Source organism: Ranitomeya variabilis, chromosome 2 (genome assembly GCF_051348905.1).
Source record: "Ranitomeya variabilis isolate aRanVar5 chromosome 2, aRanVar5.hap1, whole genome shotgun sequence".
Lineage (NCBI taxonomy): Eukaryota > Metazoa > Chordata > Amphibia > Anura > Dendrobatidae > Ranitomeya > Ranitomeya variabilis.
Window position 1 is genome coordinate 1027947850 of NC_135233.1, and position 27627 is coordinate 1027975476.

At 45.0% G+C, this 27627-nt stretch overlaps 2 protein-coding genes across 5 annotated transcripts in view; one reads left to right on the forward strand and one right to left on the reverse strand.

The window, feature by feature from the left end:
• EIPR1 (EARP complex and GARP complex interacting protein 1) overlaps positions 1-22642 on the reverse strand; it is a 285030-nt gene extending 262388 nt beyond the window's left edge. The window contains exon 1 of the mRNA XM_077291375.1: positions 22411-22642. Within this exon, the coding sequence (XP_077147490.1) occupies positions 22411-22452 (42 nt within the window). The 5' untranslated portion in view covers positions 22453-22642. The remainder of the gene's footprint in view (positions 1-22410) is intronic.
• Positions 22596-27627, forward strand: part of TRAPPC12 (trafficking protein particle complex subunit 12) — a 120829-nt gene continuing 115797 nt past the window's right edge. The window contains exon 1 of one of the 4 annotated variants that reach the window (XM_077291372.1): positions 22596-22768. The gene's annotated coding sequence lies outside the window, so the exon portion shown is untranslated. Of the gene's footprint in view, positions 22795-27627 lie in introns of all 4 variants that reach the window. The other 3 variants (XM_077291373.1, XM_077291371.1, XM_077291374.1) reach the window with 3 other exon arrangements.

Sequence of the window (27627 nt, forward strand, 5' to 3'; positions counted from 1 at the left end):
CCTAGGGCGAGGGCTTCGCGTACCAGTGTGCTGTATGGTGAGTATATACTCTATGTTATATGTTGTATGTAATGTCTGTCATGTATGTTACGTTTATTGTGTGTGTATTGTGTGTGTTTGTGTTACTTACAATTGTGCTAAGTCGCCGGAAACACAGGGACAACTCTCCCATCCTAATATCGGATGGGAGTAGTAGTCCCATACGGCGACTTAGCACAATGGTGGCACTATCGTCGCATGGGGACACACACACACACATATACACACACATACATACATACATACATACATACCAGATCTATCAAACGGCCGACATCGATCCCCATGCGACGATATGCCTCCATGATGACAGCCACACTCCGCCCACGCACTTCCGCCCACGCACTTCCGCCCGCTTCCCCGCACTTCCTGCTGCAGCGGTTTCTACACCCCAAACCGCAGAAAACCCACAGATATTTTTTCTTCTGCGGGTTTTACTGCGGGTTTGACACTCACAATGGAGTTCTATGGGTGCAGAACCGCTGCAGTTCTGCACAAAGAAGTGACATGCTGCGGGTTGTAAACCGCTGCGTTTCTGCGCGGTTTTTCCCGCAGCATGTGCACAGCGGTTTGCGGTTTCCATAGGTTTACACATAAATGTAAACGCAATGGAAACTGCAGCGGACCCGCAGCGGCAAAATCGCGGCGGTTCCGCGGTAAAAACCGCAGCGTGTGAACATGGCCTAATACGTTCTGCAGACAAGGGAGGGAATGTTGTTTTACTAACAAGAAATTATTATGAACAAGAAGCTCTGAGACCGTTATCTAAAACTAACACTTACGAAAAATTAAAGGGAGACCCTACATCTAAATTTAAAAACATATTGCGTTCTTTCTTAAGACGTAATGTAGAAAAAAAAAAGTATTTTCAGAAAAACAAGCTAACAAATTGTTGCCCGATTATCCGAGGAAACCACATTGGTACCATATTCCCAAAGTTCACAAATCTCTAACACAGCCGCCTGGCCGCCCTATAGTGTCAGGAGTGGGGTCCCTTACAGAACCATTGTCTGCCTATTTAGACTGGCTGCTACGCCCTTTGCTATGCGATATACCATCTTATGTTAAAGATACTGGGGATTTTTTAAGTGCCCTAAAGAATTTCACATGGCAAGAAGGATTCTGTTTAGCCTCTATTGATATAGAAAGCCTGTACACTAGAATTCCTCAAAAAATGGGAATAGATACCGTTGGTTCCATTTTAAAAAATACTCCGACAGATGTAGGTACCATTCACTTCATTTGTGAAGGTTTATCCCTTATTTTTGAATATAATGCATTCCAATTTGACAGCAGTTGGTATAAACAAATTGAGGGTGTGGCTATGGGTACTCCAGTTGTGTGCACCCTAGCTAATTTGTTTCTGGCCAAATTGGAAGAAGATTATATCTACTCGATAAACAATCCTTTTTTAGAGCATATAAAATTCTTTTTAAGATTTGTGGATGACATTTTCCTAGTATGGGAGGGACAGCAAGAAACTTTTACAATTTGTCGAATATTTAGAGACATCCAATACTATGAACATGAAGTTCACTTCTCAATTTGGAAATAAAGAGCTAGTTTTTTTAGATGTCAAACTAAAGGTTTCTGAGGGTAAAATTCTTACAGAAGTCCACCGTAAGCCGTCCTCCACGAATGCCCTGCTGCATTACAACAGTGCCCACCCGCATTACACAAAACAAGCTTTACCCTTTAGCCAGTTCTTACTTGTTAAAAGAATTAATAATAATCCGGGAGGGTTTCAAAGACAATCAGAAGAACTTTTTAAAAGATTCAAAAAAAGAGGATATCCGCAACCAGTCCTAGATAGAGCCCTGGATAGGGCTATAAACACTGATTTAAACGAGATCCCTGTAAATAGATCAAAGAAAAAAGAAAAAAGATTTGTCTTCTGTTTTGAATATGGACCAATAGATGCTTGTATTAGGTCAGCAATTCGAAAGAATTGGCAAATCTTGGGTCAGGACCCTGATTTAAAAGAAATGGTGGCAAAGGGACCACTTTTTGCATGCCGCCGCAGCAAAAACATTAGAGATTGTCTAGTACAAAATAGATTTACGGTACATCAGAAAGAGATAATTGGCTTACTGGTAGTATTCCCGAAGGGAATTTTAAATGTGGGCACTGTAATCTGTGTGTACATCATCTCACCGGCACCCGTATTAAAATCGGCCCCATTCAACATATAGTTCGAGATTATCTCTCATGTAGAACCACACATGTTGTGTATGCAATCTTTTGCCCCTGCGGGTTCTATTATATAGGCAAGACAATTCGGCCTCTTTTTGTAAGAATCCGAGAACATTTTAATTCTGTAAAAACGGGTAAAGGCGTTTCGCGATTTATTAATCATGTAAAAAATCATCACGGAGGTAATACGCAGTTGTTACGATTTGCAGGTTTAGAGAAGGTGAACTTACCACGGCAAGGGGGAAATCTGCAACGCCTCCTCTTGCAGAGAGAAGGGAGGTGGATTTTGCGTGCAGATGCATTGGGACCTCTCGGTCTCAGTGAAAGAATCGATATGGCAGTCTTTCTCTAAAAAATATGCAAATAATGTGCATAAAAATGTGTATAAAAAAATGTGCATAATGTTTGCTTTATCCTTAATGTCTTTTGTGCTTGAATGTTTTTTAATTTTGGTTTTAATTCACTTTGGTTGTTCCCTTATTGTTCACATTTGGATAACAGGTGATTTGCTTCGCCTCGCTGACAGGGAGTGGGAGGAGGAGCACACAGCTCTGCAAATGTTGATATATGTCTATCCCACTCCCAGTCAGTGTGTAGGACCCGTTGAAGTGCTGAGGCACGAAACGGCCGTTGTCCGCTTTTTTCACATCCCTCCCTGCATATTTTGTAAAATGTCCGAATAAAAATTGTGACCACTGAATACGGGTAAGTGCACTTTTTTTGCTCTTTTCCTGGACTTTTATGTTTTACTGTATAAGCTGCACCCCGTTTTGAAATATAAAGGAATTCCACCGGCTCTCTCTTTGAAACAAAAAAGGGTTATTTGGAAAATAGGGTCTAACCACACAACAGCGGTGCGGGGTATTTTTTTCTTGCTGCGGTTCATAAGATTATATATTTTTTATTCGAAGTGCACGCCAGCATGCGGTTTGCTATACAGCCTGCAAGTGCTGCTTTCATGGCTGGATCAGCGATGCTGATGAAGAGGCAAAGAGCTGAGCTGCTACTGCTTGAAGCAGGGCAGGACTGGCCATCTGGTAAATGCCAGAAGGGCCTGTCTTGTCATGGGCCGTCTTGTCTGCTACGTTGTTAACAGAATTGTTGTTCTCAAGATACCCATAGTGTTACGAGTTGTGATGGAGCACAAAGTCGCTGACTCCTTCACTTACCCCACCAGGCCACGGGTATCATTAGAAATATTGGTCTTGTAGAAATATTCCTTTCCTCCATCCCGGTTAAAATTAGTAAAATATCCCATATGGTTCATGGGGGCGGGGGGCAACAGCGGGGTCTGTGTGATTTCAAATGCCCCAGTCCGTACCTGGCTTGAAGCATGGAGACAGTGGAAACTTAAAGGGAACCTGTCACCCCCAAAATCGATGGTGAGGTAAGCTCACCGGCATCAGGGGCTTATCTACAGCATTCTGTCATGCTGTAGACAAGCCCCCGATGTTACCTGAAAGAGGAGAAAAAGAGGTTAGATTATACTCACCCAGGGGCGGTCCTGCAGCGGTACGGTCCAATGGGCGTCTCAGGTCCGCTCCAGCGCCTCCTATCTTCATTCCATGACGTCCTCTTCTGGTCTTCACGCCGCAGCTCTGGCGCCGGCGTACTTTGTCTGCCCTGTTGAGGGCAGACAAAGTACTGCAATGCCCAGGCGCTGGGCCTCTCTTACCTTTCCGGCGCTGCAGTACTGCAGTGCGCAGGCACCGGGAAAGGTCAGAGAGGCCCAGCGCCTGGGCATTGCAGTACTTTGCTCTGACCTCAACAGGGCAGACAAAGTACGTCTGCGCCGGAGCCGCGGCGTGAAGACCAGAAGAGGACGTCATGGAATGAAGATGGGAGGCCCCGGACCTGAGACGCCCATCGGAGCGGGACCGCCCCTGGGGTGAGTATAATCTAACGTCTTTTTCTCCTCTTTCAGGATACATTGGGGGCTTATCTACAGCATTACAGAATGCTGTAGATAAGCCCCTGATGCCGGTGACCTTACCTCACCATCGATTTTGGGGGTGACAGGTTCTCTTTAAGACCAGTGGAACAAACATGCACCTGGTCTGAACTGTCAATCTTCAGAAGTGCTCCACCTCATGACAAAGTAGGAGCTGAGAGGCAGAGGAGCAATGCACTCATTAAGGTAGAAGATTAAAACAACCATCAAGGCTAAGTTCAAACGTTGCTTTGTTGTTCCTTTATGCAATACATATTAAACCATAAAATATTTTTGGAAAAAAGGGTACATTGATCAAATTTTTTAGTGGAAAAAGATTTTATGCCTGAAAAAATAGTGACTAATCTGCAAAAAATCAAGTTCACGAGAAAATACACAATTACAAATCTAACAACAGTGGCGGGATGGGGTGGAGAGTGAACTAGTCTGGAAAAGTTTACCTAAGACATTGATCGTGGATTTTGTACCCAGCTCATCCTTCTGGAGACATGAATCAGTAAGGCGGGCACTCATTGCTACAGAAATGCTAAACATGTGGATGCTACATGTGGTTTAGACACATTGTGGGGCTCAAAAGGTAGGGGGGTATTTGAATTTGGGAGCACAGAATTTGCTGAATTTCGTTTTTTTGGGGGGAGGAGCTACAGCGTATTTCCAGAGCCTTTGTGCTACCAGTAACGTGGAAGCCCCTATATTTCCGTTAATAGATGATGGATCTGAGTGGGGACTTACCGTATATACTCGAGTATAAGCCAAGATTTTCAGCCCATGTTTTCAGGCTGAAAAGCCCCTCTCGGCTTATACTCAAGTCATTGTCTCAGGAGGTCGGCAGTGGAGGGGGAGCGGCGGCTGTGACATACTCACCTGTTCCTGGCGCAGTCCCTGGCAGCTTCCCTAATGGTATTCTCCAGGTGCTGACAGCTTCTTCCAGTGTTGAGCAGTCACATGGTACCGCTCATTACAGTAATGAATATGCAGCTCCACCCCTATAGGTGGAGCCGCATATTCATTACTGTAATGAGCGGTACCAGTGACTGCTCAACGCTGGAAGGAGCTATCAGCACCCGGAGAAGACCATCAGGGAAGCTGCCAGGGACCGCGCTAAGAGCAGGTGAGTATAATTGGGAGGGTGAGCAGCATTGCGCGATATTCACCTGTCCTCGTTCCACCGCCGGGCTCCGTCTTCTGCGTCCTCTGGCCGTGACGCTCAGGTCAGAGGGCGCAATGACGTGTTAGTGCGCGCCCTCTGCCTGAATGTTAGTGCAGAGGATGGGGAAGACGAAGCGGCGCCGGCGGTGGAAAGAAGACAGGTGAATATCGCAAGTGCTGGGGGCCTGAGCGGCGAGAGGCGAGTATGCCATTTTTTTTTTTTTTTAATCGATGCAACAGCATATGGGGCAATATTTCTATGGAGCATTTTATGTGGCCATAATCAGCATTTGTGCAGCATTACATGGGGCAAATATCTCTATGGAGCATCTTATGGGGCCATAATCAACATTTGTGCTGCATTATATGGGGCAATATATCTATGGAGAATCTTATGGGGCCATAATCAACATTTGTGCAGCATTATATGGGGCAAATGTCTCTATGGAGCATCTTATGGGGCCCTTATTAACCTTTATGCAGCACTATATGGGGCAAATGTGTCTATAGGGCTTCTTATGGGGCCATTATTAACCTTTGTGCATTATATGGGGCATATTTTAGTATAATCAAGAGGAGAAATGATCCAGCTGAAGATCATGAGTAAGACTCTAGTTGAAACGCGTTGATCGTCCTCACTGGTGTGCCGGGTGTTTGCTATGTAGAGATTTCTCTGAAGAATGTTATATTGTTTTAGTTGTCCAATAAAGCATCACAAAGTTTGAACCGCCTCCGCATTCAGCTGGATCATTTCGCCTCTTGATTCTATTTGGCGTGGGTGCTCACCCTGATCCGTGCTGGGCATTGGCAGGTCTGGGGATTTCTCTGAAGACCGGTAAGATGACTACATTTTTTTTTCCCCCATATTTTAGTATGGAGCATATTATGGGGCCCATTATAAACTTTATGGAGCATTATATGGGGCATATTTTGCATGGAGCATATTATGGGACCATCATGAACTGTATGGAGCATTATATGGGGCTCCTGATTCAATATGGATATTCAAAAACACTTAACCTACTGATGTCTCAATTAATTTTACTTTTATTGGTATCTATTTTTACTTTTGACATTTACCGGTAGCTGCTGCATTTTCCACCCTAGGCTTATACTCGAGTCATTAAGTTTTCCCAGTTTTTTGTGGCAAAATTAGGGGGGTCGGCTTATACTCAGGTTGGCTTATACTCGAGTATATACGGTACTTTTTTTGTGGACTGAGTTGAAGCTTTTGTTGGCAACATTTTACATAACACTTGGGATCAAATTTATCCAGCACTCTACGCTAAGCACTTACTTTGGGTTTTACATCTAAATCTCTGAGTGCTGTGATTCAGATGAAACTCCCGAGGGATCCATTCACTATAATGAGGCAGCAGAGTTACTCTCGACTCCGTCTGGCCTCTGTTCAGCATTGTCCTTCTTTTCAGAACTGCACAAAACTGTGGCTGACGGCACTTTTATGCCCGTCTGAAAAGATAGACACCGCTGGAACACGTCAGATGGTATCCACATTGCTTTCATCTACCGCATTATAGGGAATCTTCTGCTGGGGGGGTTCTGCCCGAATCACATATTTCAGAGATTTACATGGAAACCCCGGTGTTAGTGCTCTGCTCAGGTTAAATGTGCGCCAAGCCTTACTGCGATCTTTGGGAGGCAGAATGAACAAATCAACAGCAGGTGAAGAATTGGTTTTATTTTGTTTTTACGTTGTTCCTTGTGCGGTATAAGTAATTAGATTACCTTTATTCTTTGGATCGGTGTGATTACAGCGATACCAGATTTATAACAGAGTTTTTATGTTTGGTTGCTGTCACACACAAAAAGATTTTTTTATTGTAAAAACTTTTGCATCCCAATATTTAGATGCCTATAATTTTTCCATACTTCGGCTGACAGAATCACGTGAGAACTTGCCTTTTGCGGGGCGTTTTTATTGGTACCATTTTCGGGTACATGACATTTTTGGATCGCTTTCTATTCCGATTTTTGGGTAGTCAAATGAACAAAAAAAAATTATTTTTGTATTGCTTTATTCTGAGAGATATAACATTTTTATTTTTCCGCTGAAGGCGCTGTATTGCAGCTTGTTTTTTGCGGGACAAGATGATGTTTTCAGAGATACCATTTTTATTTCCATTTTTTTTTAATCGCGTTTTATTTCATTTTTTGTTCGGTGGTATGGTGATAAAGCATAGTTTTTTGCCTAAAATTGTATTTATTATTTTAATGGTGTTCACTGAAGGGGTTAACTAGTTTGACAGTTTTATAGGCTGGGTCGTTCCACACCCGGCAATACCAAATATGTGTACATTTTTTCGTTATTTATTTTGTGATTTTCTTTTTGAAATATATTTTTACAATTTTTTTACTTTTTACATTGTCGCAGGATGGGATATCAACTTTACATCGACTGATCAGTGATCTCACATACAGTGAGGATGTGGCGACGTGTCAACTCTTGATCTAAGCAGGAGCTTAGAGGCCACCATCCGTGGGTGACCCCGCAGCTGTTGCCCGGACTTCCTCTTCATGTTCAAAACGTCTAAAAGGCGGAGACAGTGACACCAGCGCTAATTGGGCACCGGCGTCACATGCCACAACACCGCACGGCGGCCTCAGGAAGAGCGAATGCTGACACGGAGGAAATAGTGCCGGCACGGGAGGTGAATATAAGCTGTATTGTGTTCTTGGGGCCAAGATAGGGGAATGAGAAGGGGTTGTCCTAGTAGTCAGCGCCATCTTTGTGTCTCCCTCTGCCTGTTTACTCACTCTGCTCCTCATTCCTCCATCCATAGGGTGTAATAGGAGGTGTAACCTGACTCCTCACTGTGCTGGCAATCTGAACTAGATAGGGTTTAGCAGGCTTTCAGAGTGGATGACAATTCCGAAGGTGGTGGAGTGTGAAGAGTTTCACGAGAAAGTAGCAGAATTCTCTAATAAAGTATTACACTTTTCTGATATTCATCTGTATTATTGATTTATGCAAAGTACATCTCCCTTCTAAATCATAGTTCTCACGACCTGGATAAAATCAATAAGAAAATATACAGCCTTGGGTATCTCAATCCATCCCTCACAGAAGAGACATAGATATTAATAATATAGAAGCATAATCCTCACAAGCGTTGCCTAAAATGACAGAAATTTCATATTTTCTCTTTCCAAAGAGGGCAAAGGCAGCAATTAGGGAAGCCGCTGCTGACACTTAATCGCCTCAAACTTTCTTGAAGTTTTACAAAACTAGAAACCCATCCAAATGTTAGTCCCAAAGATACGGGGCAAGTGGGAATCGTCAGTAAACAAGACATTGAAAACAATGATATCGAGTAACTAAAAAAAAAAAAGCCGCCATGTCCCAGACTCCAATGCATAGACGTGTCTGGCTTCTTTACAGCTCCTCTCCTACACGGAGCTCGAATAATGGTGTGTACCGCGGTATTTTATTACAGGCTCAGCTATGGGACTGATAAAATTACACCCTAGGTGTTATAGAATTAATCTCATAGGTAAAAACGAAGATGCTAATAAACCACCTGAAATAATTTAGCTTTCCCTACATGAATCCGGGGAAAATAATTGCCTAGAAAGCAGATGATCCACATTGAGCTGTGTATTTTGATATACTGAGCCGCCTAACAAGCAGGTCTCATAATCTGGAGTTAATTAGCACGGCTATGGCATCGGGAGAGCAATGTGACATGAATGGGATGAGAACAGCTTCTGCTGGAAAGACAAAGCAAAGACACACAAACATCTCTATGGCCCTGTGCACATTGTGATTTTGGACTCAACTTAACATGTATGCTGGGAAATGCCTCCCATGTATATGCTACATTGAGGTTGTGAAAGATGTCAGGCGTGGACATCAACCATAGACTGATGGGATCCATTCAAGACTAGTTTCACATCACATTTGAGCCTCTTTTCCGGACTCCTTCAGAAGCTCCCATTTCCAGCTCTGAAACCCCTGAGGAAGCCAATGAAACAACAAGGCAAACAGAGTCCAAAGTCTTCAACTTTGGACTCCATTTGACCTATTTTTTCCCCATCCTCTAAGCACAAAATGACTGTTCAAACCAAGCATAAGTGCTCAGTGCCCCATTGGTGTGGCTGAGTAGTTTAGTGCTCCTTTCCACATACTTATTTTCCACCTATGTCCAACTTTCTCATGCTCCTGTACAGCTAAGCTGGCAATCAAGGAAGAGGAGTAAGGAGATACAAGGAAAACAAGTAGATGGGAAGGTGCACTGAACTGCTTGGACGCATCAAGGGAGCACCAAACACCTGTGCTTGGTTTGAACAGTCATTTTGTGCTCAAACTCCCTTTGAAGAAAATCTGTTAGGAGGATCAATCTTCATAAGCCGTCTATATGGGCACGGAGGTCATGAAAAGTTAAAAAGATCCCTTGATACCTGTGATCCGATGTCTTACTCCAGAAAAATCCACGTTTTTCTTATATAGATCTCCCTGAGAATCTGAATAAAGCGTTTATTCTAAGTGAAAGCGGAGTTACCAGTGTGAGACATGTAGATCAGGAGAGCAGACTGTCAGTCATTATATGTCTCACACTGGAAATGGACCCCCCCATTTATAACAAGCTTTGGTGGCAGATTCTCATGCATATTAGTGTCTGGCCTATAGGTCTTAACAGCTCGTTTACACATAAAACATTGGATCACAGATATCATTTTATTCAGCTTGCCATGACCTACATGGCCATATATGCGGTTTAGGAGGGTTGATCCTACTGACAGATTCCATTTAATCTGGATCAATAGTGGATTAGCACTGTAGACCACATTACTGTGTCCAGCTTAAAAGAGCTGACAATAGAAGTAAATAAATTAAAGATCAAGCAAAGTCCAAAACTAAAGACTCTGGACTCTGCTTACCTCAATGTAGTCAATGGCCCGGACTCATCAAGACCGGTGTTTTTACTAGCCTTCATGAAGAATGTACTAGAGCAAAAAGCACCAAATTCATTAAAACGTGTCCACAACCACAGTCAGGACTGGAGTACATCCCTGTTAGAATTTATGACACATTTGTGGTGTAGTTTACTATGAATTTGTCAGTTGCGATGATGATACATGTCCCCTAAAAGATAAACTTAGCCCACATTTTTAAAAAACTAGGCGCTGGTGCCCAGGAGCGGCTTAAACGCGCCAAAACTTGCAATATGTTTGTGCAACTAGGATCTGCACAATTTTTTTTCCACATTTCAAAACAATTTGACTTCAGAACTCTGGCAAAAAAACAACATTTTGATGAATAGGCCCCAATGTCCCTTTATTGGAATTTCCACTTTTTTAGGCCCTAAATTTAAGCCCGAGACAAGACTATGTGGTGTGAAAGCCATTATAGCTTATGGGTGACAGATGCCACTGTGTATGGCGTTTTCCAGGCTTTGGGGCTCACATTTGCAGTCACTCTATGTGACTGCAGACTTGTGAATCTTCAAAGCATGAACTTTGCATACTTCTGGCCACATTCCCACTAGACATGTCCAGCCTTGCTCAATTTGCTGATATTAAGCAAGGCCGCGCACATCTAGTCGGCATGTGAACGCATGTACGCAAATTAAATGCTTCTGGTCACATGCCCGCTGATTATTAGAACAGCTATCCAAGAGCCAAGGACCACCTGTGGAGGAGAGCTACAGAAAGACCTGGAGTCAACAGGTACAATTGTTTCAAAGAAAATAAGTTATGCCCTCAACCTCTATTGCATGGTGAGCGTACATACAGCCAGAGACTCGATTGCTGAACAAAAAGCATGCTCAAGGGCATCTAAAGTTCGCGCAACAACATTTAGACAAGCCTGTGAAATACTGGGACAATAAAGTCTGGTCGGATAAGACCAAAAATTAACTCTTTGGATGCAATAATCCACATCATGTTTGAAGGCCAAAAGGCACAAAAGGCATTGTATAGCACCTAAAAAACACCATACCAACAGTGAAGTTTGTAGGTGGCAACATCATGGTGTGGGGTTGTTTTTCAGCAAATGGCACTTACAAATGTAACATAACTGAAAAAGGAATGGAAAATGTTCTGAGACATTCTTTAGATAAAGATCTGCTGCCATCTACAAGGATGATGAAGACAAAACAAGAATGGACATTTCAACAAGACAATGATCCCAAACACACAGCCAAGAAAACTCTCAATTGGTTTCAGAGAAAGAAAATAAAGCTGCTAGAATGGCCGGCCAATCACCTGACCTGAATTCTGAAAATTTATGGAAGGAACTAAAGCTCAGAATTCATAGCATTTTCATCTGAAGAGTATTTGTGTGGCAGAATGGACCAAAACCACACCTGAGCAATGCCTGCGACTAGCTTCTCCATACAGTATTGAAGTTGTCATTACCAACAACGTCATTTTGTACGAAGTATTAAATAAATTCCAGTAAGCGCGTTCAATGGTTTTTCCCTGTGTAATTTCTCATTATTACACAATTTGTGGACATCTATGATTTGATTTTTTTTTGCCTGTGTGGATTGGATGAGTTGTTACCGACATCTGGTGAGGATTTCATATGAATAGCACCTTTAGAAATATACTAAGAAAATTGGTGACGTGTTCAATACTTATATCAGCCGCTGTATGTTTCTTTGACAGAAAGTACAAGTAAATGAGAGGCAGAGACCTGCGAGGGACAGGACAGCACCAGAACTGCAGACATGAGGCGAGTACCACTCCTTTTCTTCTTTTTTTTAACCACAATGAGCATTTAGACAAATTGTTTAAAGACCCCCACAGACAGAGCCACATGACCATAACTGCGTAGGTCCTGTAATCGGACTGCAGAGCAGCAAGGGGACGCACAGAGGCAGAGCGTGTCAGAGTATGCGCTGGCAGCGTGTAATGTTCTGGGGTCTGTAGATAGATGGATCCGGTGTGGAATGTATTTAAAGAGGTAATTCCACATCAGGAGGTGAGGGGCCCGGTGAAATCACATCTACAGATATCTCCTGGCTAATGAATATGACCCAGCAGATATCAGTAGCCACAATGTCACCGACCTGGCTCGTCTCCCAATGTTGACGTGAGCAGGTCCGGACTCAAACTGCAAAGGGCATCTGTCCCCCCCAGGACGTATATAACCTATTAATATGGGCATACAGGCGATAGAAATGTTAGACCAGTCCTACCTGTGTGTCGCACATCTGTGGCCTTGTTATTGAAAAATCGTCTTATTTCATTATCCTAATGATTTCTCCCGGGTGTGCAGTGCCTGGAAGAAATCTCTGCCTCCTGTCTTCCTTACCATACCACCCCGCTCCCATCAGTGTCACAGTGCCCTGTGATGTTGACTGGTGGCCCCAGAATCCCGCGCTTGCACCCTGCTATAGCGCAATTATACAGTACCTATTCCGCCCTTCTATAGGTATTGGCTTCAGCGTTCTTCTGCGCAGGCGTCGGCGTGCACAACGATATGGTGCTCCCCCCACTTCCTTCCTCCCTGGAAAGCTAGGAACCATACAGTTTCTGATGTCCCTGCCGCCCACACAGGCATGGTGGGGAGAGCACCTTAATGTAGCAGTGACTCGCCGGCGCATGCGCAGAAGAACACTGAAGCCAAGGCCCATAGAAGGGCGTAATAGGTACTGTCATCGCGCCATTGAAGGGCGCAGACATGGGATCCCGGGGCCACCAGTACACGTCACTGGGCAGTATGACACTGATGGGAGCGGGGTGGTATGCAAATGAAGACAGGAATTTCTTCCAGGCACCGCACATCCGGAAGCCTGTAGGAAATCATTAGCATAAAGAAATAAAAGCCGATCTTTCAACAAGACCGCAGATATAAGGCATACAGATAGAAATGTTAAACTAGTCCTATCACCTGTTTGTCCATATTAATAGGTCATACACATGTACATCCTGGGGGTGACAGATTCCCTTTAATTACAGGATCTGATCTGTACAGATACATGCGCCAACAACCTTAGGCTATGCTCCCACGATGAGTATTTGGCAAGTTTCTTACGCTGTATATGTTTAAAAAAAATGCGTGCAACTTATTTTACTTAATGGGCGCAGAAAATCTGCAACATGAAAAACTCATCGTGGGAACACAGCCTTGTAGGATTATTGAAACATAGCGTAGTCAGGGAAATTGAGGAGTCGGAGGTTTGGCTTACCGACGCCACGGCCCTGGCAGCGCAGGCTCGGATTAAGATGCTAATCTTAGTTCAGACATGAATCAACATGTGACAGGTTCCCTTTAAGGGATTATTTAGACGTTTTTTTTTTGTTTTTGTTTTTTTTTATTTGGAATGTACCCGCTCTAAAAAAAACCTCAAGAGACTGTGTGCACAGCCAATGCAGTCTCCGTATAGGATACACTGCAAAGTCTTTTTCTCCTATTTCTTGAAGCCTGAGCACAGCATGGGGCAAAGTCTTAGGTTATGTGCATACATTAAGTAATTACTACAGACATTGTGGATGAGATTGAGAGTAAAGTGTCAGTCTTTGCTGATGACACCAAACTATAGAGGATACTAAAATCTGACCTTGTCATTACAATATTGCAAAACGATCTGGATAAGATGTCTGAATGGACAAACTCTCGGCAAATGCGGTTTAACGTTGATAAATGTAGAGTATTGCACCTACGATGGAGTAATCCTATAGATGTATATACATTAAATGGAAGTATACTACAGAACTAGAGAAGGACTTGGGTATTCTGGTTACAAGTAAGCTGAGCAGCAGTCCTCAATGTCAGGCAGCAGCTGCCTGAAGTGTAGATATTACATCATCGGACAACCCCCTTAATCTCAGGACCTGCCTCTCAGGATCCATGCAGAAAGGTGTGGACTGTCCAAGTTCTGATGAAACACGGGGCCCTGGCAGAGAAGGTCTTTTCTCCGTGGAAGCAGGATGGGCTCTTCCACTGACATCTTCCTTGCAGAGGAAACCAACTCCTTGGCAAGAAGGACACTACCAAAATGAACTTTGCCCTTTCTTCCTGTACTTTCCTTAGTACTCTTGGAATCAGAGGGAGAGGTCATTCTTACATGCCTGCCCCTGACTACCGACTGGACCTGGAGTAGGACTTCCTACACTGCGTACAGTTCTCTGTAGTTTGAGGACCTGGTTCTGATTTCTGGGCTCCATGTTCCTTAAAAGTATCTCCCTTCCATATGACCACCCCAGTCTTGCTGACTTGCGTCAATGGTGATTACTGTGCAGGGGGAGAGAACCCAGGGAACTCCCATCTGGAGATTTTCCATAATGGTCCACCAGCATAGAGATCTCCTCACTGAGGCAGAGAAGGGCATCACGGTATCTAGGGACAGCTGGCATTTGTCCCAGGCAGATAGAATGGTCCCCTGGAGACCCCGCAAGTGGAACTGACTCTACTGAACACAGGGAGTCAGTTGAGGTCAGGGAATCAGTTGAGACCAGGGAATCAGTTGAGACCAGGGAGTCAGTTGAGACCATGAGGTCATTAGTCCTGGGTGCTGAGGCAACACCGAAGGGAAGCAACAGAATTGGTAGTGAAGGACTCTCCCCTAGACCTTTAGAGCGAACCTTAAGTACTGCTGGAAGGAAGCATGGACGGGAAAGTGGTAGTAGGCATTTTATTTTTTAGGTCTAGGTTATAAATCACTGCGTTTTTGTCTATCAGGGGGACTGTGGACCTGATGGACTCAATTTTGAACTTTTTGTAATTTAACCAGAGATTTAGAGGTTTCAGATTTATTATTGTCCGGCTTTCTCCCGAGGGTTTTTTGACCGAAAAGGGACTGGAGTAGTGACCCTTGCATTTTTCTTGCTCAGATACCAGAACTATTGCCCTGATCTTTAGGAGATCCTGAACATCTGACCACATGAGGGAAACGGCAGACTGGAGGCGGGAGCTCGATATTATGAACCTCCTTGGCGGGGTCTGAGTAAACTCTTCGGTACCCAGAAGAGAATTTCCTTCAACACCCACTGATTTTCTGACATCTGCCAACTTTCCAGGTACCTGTAGAGAAGCCGCGGAGACACCATCACGTGTTTCTCAACGCAAGCAATGAATAGCCAGGTCTTTCACCGGGAAGGAACAACCACGGGAAGGGCAGCATCCAATAAAGGAAAACCACCTATGCCAAAACATGGTATCCATCCACAGACAGCTGTTTCGGGGTATTTGCCCCTCATCAGTGTGGAGTAGGAAACTCCAACTAATAGCCAGTTTCCTACTAGTTTTAGTTTTCCTATTGAAATATTTCCATCTTATTTCCCTTGTAACCGAGGCTGGTATACTGGCTGCAGTTACAGTGGAAATACCTCCTCCTGGATGCATAGCGGAGCTGACGACTAGGTCTCATAATTATACACATGACCGCTGTGTATGGAGGAGGAAGAGCCACCTATTACTGTGTACACAGCGCTTGTTTATAACTATGTATACAGCGATGGAGAAAGCGCAGATAGTAATAAATGGTCTCTGCCTTCTCTATGGGGACTCCAGCTGTCTCTGACAACCGGATCCCACTCTCACAGCTACACAATCGGGCCTAGCCCCATTGTAGAACATCACTGCGGAGTAGGAGCAGAATTTCCCGGTTGTGTAAAGTCAGTGGGAGATCCTGGGATGACCGCACTAACGTTCTATGATAAATTACATCTGACGGAAGATCGTTTTACAAAACGTTGTTTATTTTCACCATTTTTTTAATATGCCACAACTGTCTCATACCAAAATTCCCCTTCATTGCTAAGATTTTTTGCAAGAGTCCCTGGAGAAGAAAAGACAGATTCCGCACCTCACCTTAATAATCTCCAGACCAAATGCAGCGCCGAGGTTCCATGTTTAAAGGAACACACTAAGGGCATGGTCACAATGCGACTTTTCCCGATGGTTTCTGAGTGGGTCCACTCTGAAAAACACCAGGAAAAGCGCTGACAAGACACATAAACGAATGGACCAATTCATTTCTATGTGAAAACCTCTCGCTGTTCATATATTCAGGCTTTTGTGCATCTTATAAAAAGCTTCATGCTTTCAAAACCACCAAGACTTTAAAAGAAATGATCTGACAATTCTTCAGGAGTCTTCTGCTAGAAAGACACTCTGTACTTCACAAAACAAGTTAATGGAAAGGCTAAAAAACTGGTCGGAAAACGCCCGGGTGTCTTTTTAAGTGTATTGTTCAGCGTTTCCGCAGCAAAAATGTGACTGTTTTATTCCTTACTTAATGGATTTAAAGGGATTGTTCCCTTTCAATAAATGAATGTCTCAGGTTATAATAAAGAAACAAGGAATCACCTTCCCTGATCTGTGGCATTGGATACAGTGCTGCCGGCATATAGGCAACAATCCGAGAGCTGAGCAACTCCCGTGTACATGGAACGACCCGCTAAGAGCCACTGTTAACACTAACTGGCTGCCGCGTGGTCGACATGACGTCAGCGCTGCATCTAATGCCACAGACCGGAAGCAGCGACAAAACTCTCTGGTAGACCCAAAAAGAGTGAGTATAGCGTGGTTTGCTTATTTACAGTGACTTGCGAAAGTATTTGGCTCCCTGCAACTTTTCAACCTTTTCCCACATATCATGCTTCAAACATAAAGATACCAAATGTAAATTTTTGGTGAAGAGTCAACAACAAGTGGAATACAATTGTGGAGTTGAATGAAATTTATTGGTTATTTTACATTTTTGTGGAAATTCAAAAACTGAAAAGTGGGGCGTGCAATATTATTTGGCCCCTTTACTTTCAGTGCAGCAAACTCACTCCAGAAGTTCATTGTGGATCTCTGAATGATCCAATGTTGTCCTAAATGCCTAATGATGATAAATATAATCCACCTGTGTGTAATCAAGTCTCCGTATAAATGCACCTGCTCTGTGATAGTCTCAGGGTTCTGTTTGAAGCACAGAGAGCATCATGAAGACCAAGGAACACAACAGGCAGGTCCGTGATACTGTTGTGGAGACGTTTAAAGCAGGATTTGGATACAAAATGATTTCCAAAACTTTAAACATCCTAAGGAGCACTGTGCAAGCGATCTACCAAGACCCGGCCGTCCCTCTAAAATTTCATCTCAAACAAGGAGAAGACTGATCAGAGATGCAGCCAAGAGGCCCATGATCACTCTGGATGAACTGCAGAGATCTACAGCTGAGGTGGGACAGTCTGTCTATAGGACAACAATCAGTCACACACTGCACAAATCTGGCCTTATGGAAGGGTGGCAAGAAGAAAGCCATTTCTCAAAGATATCCATAAAAAGTGTTGTTTAAAGTTTGCAACAAGCCACCTGGGAGATACACTAAACATGTGGACATGTGGAAGAAGGTGCTCTGGTCAGATGAAACCAAAATCGAATTTTTTGGCAACAATGCCAAACAATATGTTTGGCGTAAAGGCAACACAGCTCATCACCCTGAACACACCATCCCCACTGTCAAACATGGTGGTGGCAGCATCATGGTTTGGGCCTGCTTTTCTTCAGCAGGGACAGGGAAGATGGATGGAGCCAAATACAGGACCATTCTTGAAAAAAACCTGTTGGAGTCTGCAAAAGTGCAAAAGACCCGAGACTGGGACGGAGATTTGTCTTCCAACAAAACAATGATCCCAAACATAAAGCAAAATCTTCAATGGAATGGTTCACAAACGTATCCAGGTGTTAGAATGGCCAAGTCAAAGTCCAGACCTCAATCCAATCGAGAATCTGTGGAAAGAGCTGAAAACTGCTGTTCACAAACGATCTCCATCAAACCTCACCGAGCTCGAGCTGTTTGCCAAGGAAAAATGGGCAAGACTTTCAGTCTCTCGATGTACAAAACTGATAGAGACATACCCCAAGCGACTTGCAGCTGTAATCGCAGCAAAAGGTGGCGCAACAAAGTATTAAGTTAAAGGGGCTGAATAATATTGCACGCCCTACTTTTCAGTTTTCTAATTTCCACAAAAATTTAAAATAACCAATAAATTTCGTTCAAATTCACAATTATGTTCCACTTGTTGTTGATTCTTCACCAAAAATGTACATTTGTTATCTTTATGTTTGAAGCATGATATGTGGGAAAAGGTTGAAAAGTTCCAGGGGGCCGAATACTTTCGCAAAGCACTGTATAATATCCTTCATTTCAATTACTGAAAGGGAACAACCCCTACAATAAAACATAAGAAAACCACCAAAAAAGACTGAAAAAAAATGTGCAAAAAATAAAAAAAAAATACAGAAAAAAAAAAGAATTATTCCTAAAGTGTCTGCTGCTTGAAATCCAGATGTTTTAGACCTTTGGGAAAAAAAAAAAGTGTGAACGTAATCTAAGGTTTTGTGTACACAGTGGTTTTTATGAGATGGTCAAACATGACGAGTTTTTAAGTGGAATTCCCTTTAGCAAGTGCTCCTTCTATGGGAGCTTTTGGAGGCGTTTTCTGTCTCCTGATGCGGTTTTAGGCCGGTTTCACACATCAGTGTCTCCGGTACGTGTAGTGACATTTTCTCACGTACCGGAGACACTGACACACGTAGACTCATTCAAATGAATGGGTCTATCCACATGTCAGCGTGTTTTGACGGACCATGTGTCCATGTGCAAAACACGCAGACATGTCCGTTTTTACCCGGACACACGGGCTGCAAAACGTGCCACACGGAGAACAGTGCACACTGTCCTCCGTGAGCACGGACGCCCGCTGGGAAAGCAGCGCTACTGTAAGCGCTGTTCCCCTACGTGTGGTGCTGAAGCCGGCTGTCATCCCTTCTCCCTAGGTATGCCAGCGAGCAGGGGAGAATGAATGAAAGAAAAACCCGACGTGGGGTCCCCCCTATGTTTTTAAACCAGCGCGGCAAAACTCACAGGTGCGGGCTGCTATTCTCAGGCTGGTAAGAGGCCATGGATATGGGCCCCCAGCCTAAAACCAGCAACCCGCAGCTGCCCAGAAAAGGCGCATCTATTAGATGCGCCAATTCTGGAGCGTTGCCCGGTTCTTCCCACTTGCCCTGTAGCGGTGGCAAGTGGGGTAATGAGGGGTTAATGTCACCTTCCTATTGTAAGGTGAAATCAAACCGGTTTAGTAATGGAGAGGTGTCAATAAGACACCTCTCCATTACTAACCCTGTAGTTGTTAAAGGGTTAATAAAACACCACACAGTAAGAATAAAGTAGTGTAATGAAATCATACACCACAAAGTTTCCCATCTTTATTAGTCTGCCAATCCAAGCGAAGCCCTTGAACTCCTGTAAAAATAATAAACCAACAATATACCCATACCTGTCCGGCGTAAAGTCAGTCCCACGCAGTAATTCATATCTGGGGGAATGTACAGTTTACAACCAGGAGCAGTGCTAATGCGACCAGCCCGGCTATAAACTATTGGGGAATGAATGAGAAGCAGCGAGCACAGACTCAGTGACGTCACCGCTAGCTACTGAGCCTGTGACCGCAGCGTCTCATTCATTCCTCAGTAGTTTACAGCTGGGGGCGATCGCATTAGCAGCGCTCTCGGTTGTAAACTGTACATTCTCCTAGATATGGATTACTGCGTGGGACTGACTGTATGGCGGACAGGTATGGGTATAGTGTTGGTTTATTATTGTTACTTTTCCTCTTTTTTTTTTTTAACAGGAGATCGAGGGCTTCGCTTGGATTGGAAGACATTGGTGTCACAATGTGAGATCTCATAGAATATGGAGAGATCTCATGGATCGCATTAAAGCAGCACTGCCCAATCACTAACTCAGGAGGTATAGATGGGTAACTGAGCGCACATACTGCCATGGTGCGCTGATGGAAGCCGCCAGCATGTTGGGATCCCACAAGCCAGAAGGTCAGTCCCAGACTCCTCATGAAGAGTTACATCCTTTAAGCACCGCTAATGGTGAGCACTAATCCTTCTATATTAAATCAAAACACTCTTTTTCGGTGATTAAATTGTATCTCCGTTCATACTGCACCCACACACACAAATGATACACCATTTGAAATGTAAACTTGCCCCCTTCAGCAAGAAAATAGCCAAACAAATCACACGTGCACGATGTGATCACAAAATACATTTTAAACATTAATTTTCATAAACCTGCAGTAAGGAAAAATGACCTGCAGGTGGCACCACACTACCTAAAAGCACAATACCACAAAGCTGAAGCAAATTCTAACATTTGCCTTGGGGGCTTTCCAGCTTGCCGAACTCCTTCCCCAGACGATTTCAGGCAGGTATATATAAAATATTTGCTACATATGTGGAAGTAGAATAAAAGTAAAACTTTACTTGTTTAAGACTTCAGCTTTAAAACTGAAGATATAAATGAATGCAGCCTAAAAGGGACCGGACAGGTTCTGAACCATCAGATTTTCCGTATTATTGGACAGTCATTGAAAAGTCAATCTTCTTTTTAAGGTTGCAGCTTATTGGTGACCTGGAGTCACGTCTGGTTCTGAATAATAAACTACAGAGTTGACATAACTCAGACTGTACATTGTGTCCCGATGGGAGAGATAGGTGGAAACTTGCAAAAATTGAAAGAAAAAAAAAAATCCAACCGTTGGGAAAAAAGGTAAAATAATCTGCAGATATTACTTTTTTTAAGGATATTCCCAATTATTATACAATAGTGTAAATACGCTCAGTTATGGGGTCAATTCTCCTTTATCACTTTTACTGTCAAAGTGGCACTGCTGTATAGGGAGCTGCTCCGTTCACATACATACGGCTGTGCTGCACTTCCCTACACAGCAGATAGATGGCAGTGCTGCTGTGGAGGGGAAAAAAATACTGCTGCCCCTGTTCTTTTGCAAGGTCCTGACAATCAGACTCCTGATCAGTAAGTAAAATACCATTATGTTTAATGTTGGGGGATCTCCTTTAGGCTGGAGTCACACACAATGTATAAAAAATTTGGTCTGTTTTACACGAACGAGAATCGCAGAAATGTTCTCTGAACACAGGCCGCACAGGCCAAGCAGTATATATAATTTGATTTATTCTTTCTTTTTTTACCTAATATATCAATGTTCTAAACGGACAGCGAAACTGTTCATTAGAATTGCAAGTTTGGGAAACACAGAGTCATCAAAGCAATTTCACCAGAATTCTGGAGTAAATTGTTTTGAAAAGTGGATAAATCTTTGCACAACTTGTAGCTGCACAAACATTTTGTGACTTCTGGTGGAGCTGGGGCAGGACGGGGGTGCGGCAGGAGAGTGACGCAGGAGCCATCGCGCTCCTTAGGCCAGAAACCTTACTACAACCAGTCACTGGAGTAAGATTTGAGGGAGGCACAAACTTCTTGATGAATCGGGAGCATCTGACCCCTACTCGCCCCCTCATCATGACAGGCATGAGTCGGTGCCAGGGTGCTGACATCCGAGTTGTGAATTCCGTGTCTCTCCCAAATTCTGAAAACAGAGTTGCTCTGTTTCCTATGTGCACTCCTGTGGGAATCATGTAAGCAGCGTTCCAGTGATTGGAGCCTGGATGGAGATATTTCCAGCTCAGCCATAGAAGGCAGGGAAGGGAAAAACTAATCACAGGAAATTTGTCATCAGTTGCAAAAATTATTTTTAGCCCCAAAATACCTGCTCTGAAGTAAAGAAAAACTGTCTGCAAACATCCATATCCTATAACCAGCAGCAATACCGAAACTAATAGTGCTCCCTCCCACAGTGCGCCGACAAAAACAACAACATGGGTCACCATTACATGGAGAAAGGTCTGTAAGTGCCGATATTAGTCTGCTGATCACACAGACAGTTATAGATTCTGGCAATGCATTCAAAATTCTGCCAGCTTCAGAGCTGAAATCTCCCAGCAGTCCTTGCTGGCTCATCTTTTGCTCTGGTGACTTGCATTCTGGGAAGTAAAATCTCTATGTCAGAGCGGCACATCCCATGGGAAGTGATGAGAAAGTGACTATCCCATAATAATAGGTGGTCACTTGGGTGGTGTACGGTTTCCAATAGCAACAAGAAAAATTATACGTGCAGTGACCACAGATAGAGGTGTGTGTATATATACATACACACACACTAGGGCTGTGTGCACTATTATGGGTAAAACACCCATATATACACTATACATATATAAAACATGGAGAACAACACACCTGGAACTCCAGCCCGTAAATCACAGGAGCATCGTCCTCCATTGCGGTTCCACCTGTCAACAAAACCCTTCAGCCTTGCATTCAATTCAATGAGATATTTTGAGTCACTGCGGCTTCCGTTCCAAGTTTCTTCCTGTTTTTACTGTTTTGTCTAAATAAAGTTGATTGAATTCGAAGTTCCAAGTACTGCGCTTGCGTACAGTAAACCCGCATGCGTACATGCCTTAGGAGAGGAACTGGACGCATGCGCGTTGGACTTACAGGGTTTCACACTGGCAGGTTTTCCTTACGCCTGCGTAGAGATTGCCGGTATCAGCTGAGTGTAGCAGAGGTGGGCGAGGCCGGTGCGGGGAGTCAGGTCGGTGCGATGCTAGAGCTCTGCCGGTAGTCATTTGTCCGTGCGGTTTTCATGTTCGTCAGTGAATAGGACGTTTTGCTGTGAGCAGTGTGTGTCAGGAGTCCTAAAATGCGGTTTCCGGTGTGGATGATGCTTTCTTGCTTTGTGTATAGTTGTTATTCATTGTTCTGATCTCTGCTTGCTGTCAGTGAATGGAAATATGATGTTTATGGTGAGAAGGTGAAATCCTGCTGTGTTTGCACTCACTGACAGTATCAGAGTGCGGACGTGACCCGCTGCATTCAGGAATGGCGCTGTCTCCGGCAGAGGATGAATGGGGCAGAGGTAAGCGGCCCCCTCTCCATACAGCTGGGGCAGAGGTAAGCGGCCCCCTCTCCATACAGTGGGGCAGAGGTAAGCGGCCCCCTCTCCATACAGCTGGGGCAGAGGTAAGCGGCCCCCTCTCCATACAGCTGGGGCAGAGGTAAGCGGCCCCCTCTCCATACATCTGGGGCAGAGGTAAGCGGCCCCCTCTCCATACATCTGGGGCAGAGGTAAGCGGCCCCCTCTCCATACAGCTGGGGCAGAGGTAAGCGGCCCCCTCTCCATACAGCTGGGGCAGAGGTAAGCGGCCCCCTCTCCATACATCTGGGGCAGAGGTAAGTGGCCCCCTCTCCATACAGCTGGGGCAGAGGTAAGCGGCCCCCTCTCAATACAGCTGGGGCAGAGGTAAGCGGCCCCCTCTCCATACAGTGGGGCAGAGGTAAGCGGCCCCATCTCCATACAGTGGGGCAGAGGTAAGCGGCCCCCTCTCCATACATCTGGGGCAGAGGTAAGCGGCCCCCTCTCCATACATCTGGGGCAGAGGTAAGCGGCCCCCTCTCCATACATCTGGGGCAGAGGTAAGCGGCCCCATCTCCATACAGTGGGGCAGAGGTAAGCGGCCCCCTCTCCATACATCTGGGGCAGAGGTAAGCGGCCCCCTCTCCATACATCTGGGGCAGAGGTAAGCGGCCCCCTCTCCATACATCTGGGGCAGAGGTAAGCGGCCCCCTCTCCATACATCTGGGGCAGAGGTAAGCGGCCCCCTCTCCATACAGTGGGGCAGAGGTAAGCGGCCCCCTCTCCATACATCTGGGGCAGAGGTAAGCGGCCCCCTCTCCATACAGCTGGGGCAGAGGTAAGCGGCCCCCTCTCCATACAGCTGGGGCAGAGGTAAGCGGCCCCCTCTCCATACAGTGGGGCAGAGGTAAGCGGCCCCCTCTCCATACAGTGGGGCAGAGGTAAGCGGCCCCCTCTCCATACATCTGGGGCAGAGGTAAGCGGCCCCCTCTCCATACATCTGGGGCAGAGGTAAGCGGTCCCCTCTCCATACAGTGGGGCAGAGGTAAGCGGCCCCCTCTCCATACATCTGGGGCAGAGGTAAGCGGCCCCCTCTCCATACATCTGGGGCAGAGGTAAGCGGCCCCCTCTCCATACAGCTGGGGCAGAGGTAAGCGGCCCCCTCTCCATACAGCTGGGGCAGAGGTAAGCGGCCCCCTCTCCATACAGCTGGGGCAGAGGTAAGCGGCCCCTCTCCATACAGCTGGGGCAGAGGTAAGCGGCCCCCTCTCCATACAGCTGGGGCAGAGGTAAGCGGCCCCCTCTCCATACAGCTGGGGCAGAGGTAAGCGGCCCCCTCTCCATACAGCTGGGGCAGAGGTAAGCGGCCCCCTCTCCATACAGCTGGGGCAGAGGTAAGCGGCCCCTCTCCATACAGCTGGGGCAGAGGTAAGCGGCCCCCTCTCCATACATCTGGGGCAGAGGTAAGCGGCCCCCTCTCCATACATCTGGGGCAGAGGTAGGCGGCCCCTTCTCCATACAGCTGGGGCAGAGGTAAGCGGCCCCCTCTCCATACATCTGGGGCAGAGGTAAGCGGCCCCCTCTCCATACAGCTGGGGCAGAGGTAGGCGGCCCCTTCTCCATACAGCTGGGGCAGAGGTAAGCGGCCCCCTCTCCATACAGCGGGGCCTTCAGACCATAGAGGTGCAAATCAGTGGTGGTCTGCAGTCTGGGCCCCTCCCTGATCTCCCCTACCACTTACCTCTGCCCCATTCACCCTCTGCCGGAGACAGCGCCATTACTGAATGCAGCGGGGACACGACCGCGCTCTGGTACTCCCATGTCCTATAGGATAGGTCATCAGTATCAGGTCAGTGGGGGTCCGACAGTGTCACCCCTCAGCTGTTATCAGGTCTTGGCTGTCCAGAGGCAGCACAGCTCCCCTCACTTTGTAGTGGCCGTTCTCTTCTCTGCAGCTCTGCTCCCATTCACTTCAATAGAACCTGAGCTGCAGTCCCTCAGAATGGCCACTGCGCGGTGAACAGAGCTGTGCTGTCCCAACTCCATACACTGTGCACATCCGGCCCCTGATAGCAGCTGATTGGCCGGTGGTGTCAGCTCCAATCTGATATTGACCCAAGGATAGGTACTCAATTTATGTCCTGGATAGTCCTATTAATTTTATGGAATAACCCTCTAATAAATTTCGCTCGTATACAAATGCCATAAAATCACATCTGTCAGCGAAGCATCGGCAGAGACTTGTACCATTTTTAAGACTACTTTTCTCATGACTTTCCAATTGGAGGTTTTCTTTAAAGGGAAGCTTTCATCTGATCCACGGGCAGCAGGAATCGGAGACTGGCGGCATTTAATTCTGCAGTTTTTCAGAGATATATGTATATATATATATATACATATATATATATATATATATATATATATATATATATATATATATACACACGTACAGGGGTTGGACAAAATAATGGAAACATCAACAAAAGTTACCGTAGTTTAATATGGTGTAGGTCCACCCTTTGCGGTGATTACAGCCTCAATTCTCCGAGGTATGGATTCATACAAGGTGTGAATTGTTTCCTAATGAATTTCAGCCTCTTTTGCAGTTAGTTACATAGTTATTAAGGTTGAAAGAAGACTGTAAGTCCATCTAGTTCAACCCATAGCCTAACCTAACATGCCCTAACATGTTGATCCAGGGGAAGGCAAAAAAACCCCATGTGGCAAAGAGTAACTCCACCATGGGGAAAAAAATTCCTTCCCGACTCCACATACGGCAATCAGACTAGTTCCCTGGATCAACGCCTTATCAAGGAATCTAGTGTATATACCCTGTAACATTATACTTTTAAAACACCCTCCAGTTCTTTGAGCGACGATGGCGGCGGAAATCGACGTCTAACTTGAATCTCTAAAATTGACCATAAATGCTCAATAATATTGAGGTCTGGGGATTGTAGGGGCCAGATGAGATGCTCAACTTCATTAGAATGTTCCTCGTGCCATGCTTTTTAACGATTCTAGCTGTATGAATTGGTGCATTATCATCCTGAAAGTTGGTGTTCCCCTCCGGGAACAGTGCTTGAACCATTGGATGCACTTGGCCACCCAAAATGCCTAAATAATCTCGTCTGTTAATTCTTCCATGAAGGGATATCATTGGCCCGGGGTATCTCCACGAAATAGCACCCCAGATCATCACAGAACCTCCACCATGTTTTACGATTGGGAGAAGGCAGTCTGGATGGAATGCTTCTTTTGGCTGTCTCCAAATGTACACTCGGCCGGAGGTCGGAAATAGGGTAAAAGATGATTCGTCTGAGAATATCACATGTTTCCACTGCTCGAGAGACCAATTCTGGAGGTTTCTACACCACTCTAAACGCTTGGGAACATTTGTCATTGAGAGCAGCGGTTTTCTAATTGCAGCTCTTCCGTGGAATCCAGATTTGTGCAGCTCCCGACAAACAGTTTTTGTGGAAACTGGGTTCTGTAGGTGTTCATTGAGCTCAGCAGTGATTTTCGGAGCCGTGGTCTTGCGATCCTCTCTCACAATTCGCTTTAGAGTCTGACGGTCTCTTTCAGTCAACTTTGACTTTCGGCCGGACCTGTGCTTTGCTGCGGACATTTTTCCTTCTCTTTCAAACGCAGTCATTACTTTGGAGACAGTACCTCTTGACACGCCAAGCATTCGGGCACTTTCTGTTACACTAGCGCCTGCCATACAAGCACCAACAATTTGGCCTCTTTGAAAATCCGAGAGGTCTGCCATTGGTATCAGGTTCTCATCAATGTTCTTACAATTATGCAAAACAAACAGTTAATTTACATATACATATCACATAACACAAATAATCAACTACAAAACATTACGATATATCACGGTTTGCATGTTTATAACACTTTCGAAGATTATGATGTTAGGTGTTTCCATTATTTTGTCCAACCCGTGTGTGTGTGTATATATATATATATATATATATATATATATATATATATATATATATATATATATATATATCACCTGTCCAGGAGGTGAGTATGAGGAACCAGAGCATTTAAGGAGGGATTGCCAATTAGTGGGCACCCCCTTCAATGTGGCATATCACTAGGGTATTGCAGCTGTCAGATTATGATATTAGTGGGGTCCTGTCCATCCTTTACACCAGATGTCCCCACCCGGCAGTTACTGAGCCTCACATGTTATTATTTTAAGGGCACAGACATATTTCTCCTGCGGCGATCGCATCGCAATCCTCGGACTGACAGTTTGCTCTTTTGCCCTGAGCATGGCAGCTGCATAGAAATACATCATTCTCCGGTCAGAATAAGCTCCGGGCCAGTCTGTGCACGAGAAATACGTCCGTCTGCCTGCGCCCTTATAGAAGTCATTTGTGGCATTATTACTTTTTAAACGGGTTCTCAGAACATTCTTACTTCATAAGGGGGCACTTGGGAGAAAGTTACTCATATAAAGTTACACTCCGGCATAAGTACTTTATAAGGGGGAAGGAGAGGTTGGGTCGTTATTACTTTAT